The 10,902-nt window shown below is 39.4% G+C and overlaps 1 protein-coding gene across 1 annotated transcript; it reads left to right on the plus strand.

Moving 5' to 3' along the window:
- The first annotated feature begins 6,514 nt into the window (after positions 1-6,514).
- On the plus strand, positions 6,515-10,360 carry nptx1.L (neuronal pentraxin 1 L homeolog). The gene is given in 5 exon segments (NM_001097976.2): positions 6,515-7,046; positions 7,479-7,686; positions 8,248-8,492; positions 9,549-9,728; positions 9,937-10,360. Coding segments are annotated over 5 exon segments (1,308 nt in total). The 5' UTR covers positions 6,515-6,593; the 3' UTR covers positions 10,159-10,360.
- The last annotated feature ends 542 nt before the right edge of the window (positions 10,361-10,902 follow it).

Consider the following 10,902-nt stretch of genomic DNA (forward strand, 5'->3'; position numbering starts at 1 on the left):
GGGCCGGAACTAGGGGTAGGCAAAAGAGGTACCTGCCTAGGGCACAACGATTGGGGAGTTCTTGGCAGGTACCTCTTGAAGAGCATTCTGCCTATGCCTTGTCTGAACTTTCTTGTTTCTGCCGGCTCTCTCCACCGCGTGTTGCCCTATGATATCATTACGCACATATTCGTGCAAGCAGGGGGCGAAGTGGCCAGCTGGGTCACCTAGGGTGCCTGGTCGGCTTGGCCTGCCTCTGATCCCTGTATTTTCTCTCTTGCTAAAAAGCCATCCAACCCCTTTCTAAAGCTATCTACTGTATCTACCAATTCAACTGAGAGAGAATTCAGTACAGGGAGAGAAAAAAAACTCTTTCCTATCATCACGGACACTTTACTTTTCATACCTTTTACCACCTTAGTTGACCTTCTCTGGACCCTCTCCAATGCAATAATATCCTGTTTGAGCGAAGGAGACCAAAACAGCACAGCATATTTTAGGTGGGGACTTAACAGCACTCTGTAAAGTTGAAGGATAACCCAAGATCCTGCTGCAAGGATGCCATATTTTGGGTGGAATTAATTGGGTTACATAATTTTGTTTTGCCTGCAAACACTGATACTTTACTTACAATACCCCTAAGTCATTAATGAAGTTAAATAAAAGTATCATCACTACAGAGCCGAGAAGGACCCCACAAAGAACCTTAGTACCAAAGTACATTTAGCATAATAAATGTGGTTTTGAAAGTTTGGGGCCCTGTCCCTGATTCACTTAAATGGTAGCAACAGTATCAGCCTATTGCCTACATGTTATGTAATTTAAGATCATCTTTCATTTTGTACAGGACCTCAACCCTTCATCCAAGAGAAGGGCAGCATTTCAGATGTACTAATGCCTCACCACCTACATACAGTATTAGGAGATGCACCAAAAGCTCTTATCATAAGTTTTTCGATACGCACTATACTAAGCACTGCCTCTCCTCCACCACAAGCAAGCATAGCAGGGTTGCTATATTCCTTCATAATAATCTCCCATGTATTACTATAAAAGTAAATCACATATAAATATTCCAATATCAATACTAATTGTAGATTTTTATTGCCAGGCGTTACTAGTTTGGGTGTGGGTAGCGCAATAAGCATGCATTAGGGGTGTCTAATCTAGTATGTATGCTAGAGAAAAAAAAGAGAGACTACAAACACAGCCACTCATAGCATCTGAATTATATATCCTTTAACAAACCTATAGATTACATCACATAGCCTGCACCAAAAATCTTTTTAAAAACACAGCAGAAATAAAGGGTTTTGCCAAATTGTAAAATGCGGAAGAGGCAGAATGGATCATAAATTTTATCTATTTACTAACAAATCTGACAAAATACTAACTTAACATCCAACAAAAAATATGCAATGAACCCTCTCATGGGGTTTTAATATTAAAAAGTGACATTACACACCAAGACATAGAAGACACAATCACAAAGTCACAATCAAATAACTAAAACTTTGCAAAGCCCCAGGACTTGCTGACTTCTCCTCCCTCTACTATAAAACGTTTCAAGGTCAACTGGTGCCTCATCTCCACAAACTTTACCAGCCATCGGGGAACAGGTAAACATTTAGGGCTCTAAAGTCAAAAGTAAAGAAAACAAACAATCTCTCATTAAGGATGATTTGTCAGTGTATCTAACTCAAGCTGAATTTTGGATTTAAGACAAAGATTGAATATCTACAATATCTGGGGGTCAAACTTACTCCTCATTTACCTTCAATCTAGAAAACCAAATTTCCTTGAACTTACTGATTCTGAGATAAACACAATATATTCTGGATTGGTAGAATTCATTATATTAAAATGCTGCAGTTGCCAAAAATTTTATATTTGTTAAGAACGCTCAGTCTGTAAGTGATAAAAAGTATTTGGCCACCAGAATAGCACAAAAGACTCTGGGTACAGGTAGGATGAACTATGACACACATATTTCTCACATCAAATTCTAGGTACTCCTACTAAGTACTTTGAAAGTTAAAATAACAAAAGGTATTGTTAGCAATAAAAAAAACTTACCTACAAGTTACAGAATGACATGGAAGTATATGATAAAATCTGGCTCCCGTGGTTGGTGCATGTAAATGGCCCCAACTCAAGGTTAAAACATAGAACCCATTCTCTGCATTTATTTTATGTATCTGTTTGTTTTCCTTTCCTCTTTATATTACTTTCATACAATAGTTTTTGAAAAAGACTGTGATAATTAATCAATTTTATACGTACCACAAAAAAATCAATAAAACTTTTCAGTTAAAAAAATATTTTTTTTCATCTACAAGCTCTAATGAGACAGTGACCCCAGTTATAATATTATTGTTGGATATGGTAGAATTGGACAACCTAAGTCTACCTACTGGGTAGGATGAAGGAATCATTTAACTCACATACTGCTAATACACTGTTTCCCCTCATCTTAAAGGGGTTGGCCACTTTCCAACACTATTTTCAGTTCAGTTGGTTTCAGATATTTCACCAGAAATAAAGACTTTTTCCAATTACTTTCACATTTTCTATGTGCGACTGTTTTTCTAATATTGGTGTGCAAACTGTAAACCTTCTAAAGCAGCTCTGGGAGGGGGTCGCCGACACTGTAAACTGTTCTAAATTTATACATTTAGTTGATGTATTTCTTATCTTTGTCCCTGCTGAGCAGAATCCTGGGTTTCATTAAAGGCAGCTGTAGGATTTGACACAATAGTTGCTAGGACTCCAGAGATGCTGCTGAAAAATGTATCAACTAAATGTTGCAAAATTGTAACAGTTTAGAGTTGGGCCTGAATTACTGAGCTGCCAGACTCAAACACCAAAGACAGGGTCATTAAACTTGAAACTTAGAGTTTGTAAAAACTGTAACAAATAAAACTTGTAAACTAATTTTAAAAAGTCTTTATTCAGACTGAAAACAATTGAACTGAAAACAGTTTTGGTAGGTGCACAACCTCTATTCCCCTCAAACAATGTAAGTCTCTATAAAAAGATATTGCATAAAACATCTCATATGTAAAACCCTGCTTCATGTAAATAAACCATTTTTTATAATAATATACCTTGTTAGTAGTATGTGCCATAGAAAACTGCCATTTTAAAAAATAAGGGCACCCCCTTGGGATTGTGTGATTCTCGGTGCACTCAAACATACCAAACAAACTATACTTGCTAGGTCACATGAGCCAATTAACAGACAGAGTTCTGTCTTTTGCTTCCACACTTCTTCTGTTACAGTTAGAGCTGTAGTATTTCTGGTCAGGTGATCTCTGCGGCAGCACACAAACCATCACAAAATGGTGGTTCAAGGCAAGAGATGTAAAAGTGCAATATTTACTTAAATATATATTCCAGTTTGATAAGATTATTTAATGCCACTTAATGTGATATAAACTATCTGTTGCTCAAGTATTAATTTTGGGGCTATAGTTTTCTTTTAAAGTACAGTAATTAGCTACAACTGAAAATGGGCAACTACTTGTATTTATTAAAAATAGCATTTAATTCCTTTCTAATTATTACACCGCTCGAAAGGTGTTTATTACTAAGAGATACTTAGTAAATATTTATCCAGAAAATGGGAACGCAAGAGGATTTTCTCTTGGAATATTTTTTAGAGCATGAATCGATGTGCTGAGAGTACTTCTCTTCTTCAGTGTCACATGGAGTTACATGTGCTTGTGTGTGTGGAAGAGGGGGTGATGGAAGGAAGCAGTGGTAGTACTACAATTAACTGTCACTGGCAATGGCATTATCACACGCTAACAGTAGTAAACCAACATAATCCCCATTCTCACATGGAGTTTCCCAGTCTTAGGTTTTCACACTTCACAAATTCTAATCTGTAAATAACAATCTATGACTTAATGGCTGAGCCGATCACTGTGTCAGTCACCACATCAGTCCCTGTACAATTCTCAACTTGAAACCGACTAAGAATTATGTTACTGCTCTCCTATTGAAATCGAGTTTTTTCCACCTCCCTTGTAGAGAGCTCTCCTGTTTATCCACATTGCAAGAGGGTGGTTGAAGGGTGTGGGTTTAAATTGACCTAAACTAATTTTCAGGGACTTTGAGTCCCCTTAGTTTGTTATGAAATATATATATATTAGGCAGAACCAAATGTATAGTTCCTCGCACAAAGGGAAGGAGACTGGGTATTGGGGATGGGAAACGATTATTTACTACAGTGCGTCCTCTACTGTAGGGACTTTGTATCATTACAGACGGGGAAACGTGGAACCCGTGTTTCCTACACTGGAACTATTCATCAGTACCAAGGTCAGCTCCCTGCATCCCCCCTTTGCTCGTAAGCACCAAGGCCAGCTCCCTGCACCCCCCTTTGCTCGTAAGAACCAATGAAAGCTCCCTGCATTTCCTTTTGCTCGTAAGCACCAAGACCAGCTCCGTTCATATCCCTGCATCTCCCTTCATTTCAGTTTTCTAAGCTCTCAGGGTCTCCATTGGGATCGCCCTTCTATGCTCCAGCTGATGTTGCAGCAAAGAGCCCATCACGGAATCGCTGCAATCTTGTAGGGTCTGAAAAGAGCAAACCCCCCTTTATAAAACCGGCAGCCACGATACTTACAGCTACAGATATTCTAAAATAATATAGTTTGTTATACAAATCCTTGTTTCTGGTTTCAGTTAGATCATATGTTGCTATATTATTAAAATATTAACTCTATTGTGGCGGCTAAATGGAAAGCATCGAGTAAAGTCAAGCAGGGCTTAAACACATCCACCCAGTACTATACGCTCTGTGAATTCTGGGAGTTGTAGTTCGCCAAAGCTGTATGTTTGGCAGGGGGCGCAGAGCCATCTGAACTGTGATACTTAGTACTATTCAGAAAAATGGCCCCACATATTTACCTTCTACTTGGCCCCTTATGAAAATTTTTTTTTTTAACCATGTGGGCTCCAATAACCTAAGTTAAACGGCGTTTATATACAGTATAAAGTATGATCTGAATCATTCAAGTGCACCCCTTTATAATATAGAATAGCAATGTGATGTATGAACCTCTAGTTGTAGCCAATGTGCATTTCACAACAACACCCTAAGACTGAAGGTTGAACAGCTGGAAGGCCACAGGCTCGATATCTACTTGTCGATAGAAAATGGTCCAGTTGCCCTTAGATAATTGTGAATAGTATGTCTGCCAACACAGGTAATGGGTGAACTCCTTCATAAGGGTGAACCCAGCTAATACAGATTGCAGGTACGTTCTGACATGAGAGATGCCCTGATCCTGGATTCATAGCGTGTAAATGAGAACATTATGTTGAGGCCTGAAACTTAATCTTTTATTTAAAAATCAATATACCCTCATAAAGAGATTGAGTCAGGATTTCGTTTTTTAAACAAGATTCAAGAACATTTCTGCACATCTGTTTGTGTGTAAATTTAAATATTCTCTCGCCAAGTCCTTTATACAGATCACCCTCTGCAGGCTGATATACTTGTATGGTTTATGCAGCAGCTGTAAACCTGTCTGGCTGATCACAAATCAGAGTAGGAACACGGAGTGCCCACCATCTCCCTCAGATCAAACGCATAAATCTTTGGTGGGGGGCGTTAAGATGGGTTGGAAGGGAAACTGACATATTAGAGAGTTTTTTGGGCTGGGAAGCCCGCTACTATGAGAGATGAGTCAAACACTTGGGAAGCCAGGAGCAGCCTTTTTTCGGTTTATAGTGGGATGATGTGGGGGGTTTGCTTGCAGTCACACCATCTGGAAATCGCTTTATATAGACATTTCTGTGACTGTATTTTTACCACTATATTGCTTTGCTCAGATTCGTGATCCCACACTATCTATTATGGTTATTAGACAGCCCTATCCAATCTTAGATATTTCAGCTAACTTCCTCTAATTGCCACTCATTTTAAGAGGTTAATGCATCGTTACTAGTATGCCTGCTATAACAACCCAGCTACAGAGGATTATTTATAGGTATAATATTCTCCCAACCATCCTCACACCTTGCATTTGGCCAGAAACCTCTCGATACCCCCAAACCAACCCTTCCTAGTGGTCAATATTCCTTCACATTGGCATTGCCCTGGGCTCTGTGCTTTTGTGCTCAGATTGATAGTGTTCTTGCGCGGCACATACTGTAGGTAGCAAATGCGATTAATAATGTACACTTAAATGACGAGAAAACGCGCATACAACAAACGCAGCAGCTGCTCCGCCATTAGCTACTTAGACGCACACACAGGCTAGAATGAGCAGCAATCATACTACAACCCCTCTCACGTTAAGAGAAATCTTACAGTCCGGGTGATAATAAGTCGAGATGGATCACTAACAGAGAGATGAATAGGTTTGCCATTTTAAAGAGACAGACAGGGCAAGATATATTTCAGTCAGCCCTCCTTAAAGTTATCCTTGGGTGTCACAACACAATTAAAAAAGGGAATCCTCCCTGTGTGACGCTCGGGCTCCTCCCTGCGCTATATAAGGGGCTGGCACTGCAGTAGTACAAGCATTCCGCGGACAGCTCTTGGTGCTGAAGTGAACGTCCAGTATCCTGCAGGAGGAACCTGTCCCGCATTAAAAGCCATGATCACCGGAGCGTGCTGGAAATGTCTGCTCCTCTCTTTCTTTTTTCTTCGGGGATCCGCACAGAACTTCGCCCAGACGAGGTTTATTTGTACGTCGGTGCCCGTAGATATGGATATGTGCACTTCGTCAATGCAGAACAGTGGTCCCAACGAAGACTTGAAGACCACAATTCTGCAGCTGCGCGAGACGGTTCTTCAGCAAAAAGAGACTATTATGAACCAGAAGGACACGATTAGGGAACTGACCACGAAACTGGCCAGGTGCGATGGTCAGACTTTGTTGGAAATTCCATCCAATGAACCTAAAACCGCTGCGCCTGGCACAAGGAGGAAGGAGACCGGGACTTCCAAAAACACAATGGGTGATTTGTCTAGGACCCCAACAGCTGAGACACTAGTCCAGCTTGGGCAGTCTCTGCAGTCTCTAAAGACTCGACTTGAGAACTTAGAGGTGAGGCTTTGGTCCTTATAAAATCTTAATTGTTCATTGGTATGGTATGTTGCTTAGTTATCTTCATGTCTTAAAGCATAAAATAAATGAATGAAGATGGGTCAAACAATGTAATAATCTGGGAAAAGACTGAGTTGAAAATCAATATAGCATTTCACAGTGTTTAAAGAGCTCTCATATTTAATACATAAAATATTATATTATTTACTTGTTAACAGAGCACATCTAATAGTCAGTGAACGTATTTACCACTATATTGTGTATGTGCCTTTAATTATCTTTGACACAGTGAGTTCTACCATGCAGGTTAAAAAATCACCTGCTTATTAAATTTAAGACATTAATCTTTGTAATCTTAAAAGTACAGCTAGGAGTTAGTCATGCCTGTGGCAATCTTCTTACTGTCTCTGCATGTCATTATGACCCATGCAGCAATACAGCAGAGGTAATTCATCCACCCAAGCCAACAGCCTGAAGGATTTACTGCAGAACAAAATAGATGACTTGGAGAAGCAGGTTCTGTCTAGAGTAAACAACCTTGAAGAAGGGAAACTGACCCAGAAGAATGATACTGAGCAGAGAGGAAAGATTGAGAGCACCTTAACCAACCTACACCAGAGGATCACAGATTTGGAAAAAGGTAACAGAAGCAGATTCCTGATGTATGATACAAAGCAATTATTACCAATCACTACCTAAAAAACATGTTGAGCTTCAACATTTAGCAACCAAAAGACAGAATCCTGGGAGTGTAGATCAAAAACAGCTGGGGGCCATATGATAGACACCTCTGACACAGACCCAGCAAAAAGTGATGCATCATTCTATAACCTGCAGGGGTGGTGTAATTATTAGCATCACAAGGGAAATCGAAGTAGCATCTGGGCATTCTGTCTGTGTTGACCAGAGAGATGTTCTATCATACTGCAGTTTCAAGCTTCAGTCGAGGTGACCCAACAAGGATTTTGCTCTCTCAGCATTCTCCCCCTCCAAGGCTTCAAGTGGCATTGAAATTGGGCTCATTCATGCTGGCTTCCTATGGATGCCAGCAGAATAATGATTCATCTTTGTAATGTGCTTGTCTATTTAATGTGTAAAAAGTGCTAATACTGACAGAGTTATCCATTTAATCTGTGCAGCACTTGCTAATGTTTTCTTTCTCATGCTTGCTCTCCTTCCCTCCCTCATGTTTTTCTAACAGGTCAGAAAGAGACCAGACCAGCAGACAAATTTCAGCTCACCTTCCCCTTAAGGACAAACTATATGTATGCCAAAGTTAAGAAGACTCTACCTGAAATGTATGCCTTCACTGTTTGTATGTGGCTTAAATCCAATGCATCACCAGGAGTTGGCACCCCATTTTCTTATGCAGTACCTGGACAGGCCAATGAGCTGGTTTTGATTGAATGGGGAAACAATCCCATGGAGATACTCATTAACGACAAGGTATTAACATTGGCTTCCTTCTTATCAACCAGTCAGCTTTTTATTGTTAGCAATTCATCTTTTCAATTGTCCTTCCATATTATTATAATTAATGCTACTAGTCTAAGCAACCTACGTGTGAAAGTTAATACTTATGACCTCTTCATATATATGGCTCAGATGACTCACTTTGCCCCACTGTCACAATTTAAATAGAGCATTGTGACAGTGGGGCAAAGTGAGTCACTGTCACAATTTAAATAGAACATTGTGTTGACACCTTTTCCATTAAAAGGACAGCTGTGAATGTCAAGTGGTCTAGAAAAAGATACATTTTCTTCTTATAGAATATGTTTTTTAATATATAAAATAGGTTACAGTTTGGTAATTGCAGATGTAACCTGGAATGTATCTATTAAGTCCTGGGCCACATAGCCAACAATTTGGTAATTTTGGCCCTATGTGACATAACTAGTTCCATTGATATACTGGTTAGGTGAAACCTTGTGATACCATTATTAATATACAGAGAAGACCTTATAATAGCCTGTGTAAAATGTGCTTGTGCTTTAATCCCTCAGTGTTAAATTGCTTTTTTCCCCAGCATTGCACAAGGCTGCAGATCTGCCACTTGTTTTGCACTGGGGCTGATAACGTTTTTGGCACATACCTGGCTCATCAAAAGGGTATCCATTAGGATATATGATGGGCAGTTAAGGATAGAAAATCTGGCTATATATGGGTGCAGTAAATTTGGCACAGGTTTCTTTATACTTGCTAATTTGCTGGTATTCGTTAAGGAACTTTCTATATATTATTATTTTAGCCATACCATTTATTGGGCAACAAAATGTAGGGCACTGCTGGTCTGGCATAGTCTATTAGTGCTAGGGATTTTTCGAATCAATGCAGTTTAGTGAGCAAATGAGCCCCTATATGTTTTGTTTATTGAAAGATGATGTACAAGCAACATGAAATATTTTGTTTATATACTAAGATGCCCTCATGCATGTCATTGGAAGAGAAGAAGATAATATGTACTATCAATATGTAATAATAGTAATAACTTTCTTGTAGGTGGCAAAACTCCCATTTGTAATCAATGACGGAAAATGGCATCATATCTGTATTGCATGGACGACCAGGGATGGGGTTTGGGAAGCATACCAAGATGGCATCCTGAGAGGCAATGGAGAAAACCTGGCTCCCTACCACCCTATTAAGCATCAGGGTGTGTTGGTGCTTGGTCAAGAGCAGGTAATTTTGAGGGCTACTTTGTAGACATAAGGGGCAAGTGTTTGACAAACATCTGTTCTCATGCTTGTGTGTGGTTGCATTTGTATAAAAATGGGCTTGTCTTAAGAAGTTAACATCATTAATGCCAATAAATATAATAGGACATTCAGTAATTAGAGCAACATTTAGGTTATATATAAATGAACTACTGTTTTTTTATGTTTTCAAGGACACACTGGGAGGTGGATTTGATGCAACTCAGGCGTTTGTTGGGGAACTAGCTCACTTCAACATGTGGGACAGAAAACTGACAGTGGGAGAAGTGTATAACTTGGCGACTTGCAGCAACAAGGCATTGACGGGAAATGTCATAAGCTGGTCAGAGAACAACATAGAGATCTTTGGTGGTGCCACCAAGTGGACATTTGATGCATGCCGTCAGGTCAACTGAGAATAATGGATTTCCAGAAAGATATCATCAGTCTCATTTGACACCCTGCCTTCCAAATGAGGGCTCATTAAGGTTGTTTAATTTTTTTTTAATCCTGCAAAAAAAAGGCAGAAAATGTCAAATAACTCAGCCAAGCACACTTGTTTTATCATAAAGAATTCACCTACCGGATCTCAAACTTTGAGTGAGAGGTTCGGGTTTGTTAAAAAAAAAAAAAAAGCATGAGTTTGTTTAGATAAGAGCAGCGATGACTTATAGGGATTTCACTTTTTTCTTTCGGAAGATCCCAAATGGTTTGGTTTTCGTATTGCCAACTTAGTTTAACCTCTTAGATGCTGGAGGGCTCTGCAGGGCATTGCATAGCAATGAATTACATGTGCTTCTTGCAGCGATGGGGGGTTAATCCTGAGTGCCTTGAGCTGGTGCAACTATTCAGCACATTTGTCTTCATTTTCATACTTTTTTAGACTTCTTCTCTATCTTATTATAAATGATGCGGTTACAATAAATGTCTGTTATGCTGTTTGTTAAGAGGCAATATTGTTCTTGGCCATTTGATTTCAAATTGCTGTGTGAAATATACAACTTGAATCACGTTCATGAGCCTCACACACAATCCAAGGCTTGGGTAATTTGCTTTATTATAAATAGCTCCAGCAGATGCTACAAGCATGGCAGATAATATCTGATACAATTTTTTCTACGTGGGATGGGTAATTCAGAGGCATGGTAGCTTTTTTTTCC

Source organism: Xenopus laevis, chromosome 9_10L, assembly GCF_017654675.1.
Source record: "Xenopus laevis strain J_2021 chromosome 9_10L, Xenopus_laevis_v10.1, whole genome shotgun sequence".
NCBI lineage: Eukaryota > Metazoa > Chordata > Amphibia > Anura > Pipidae > Xenopus > Xenopus laevis.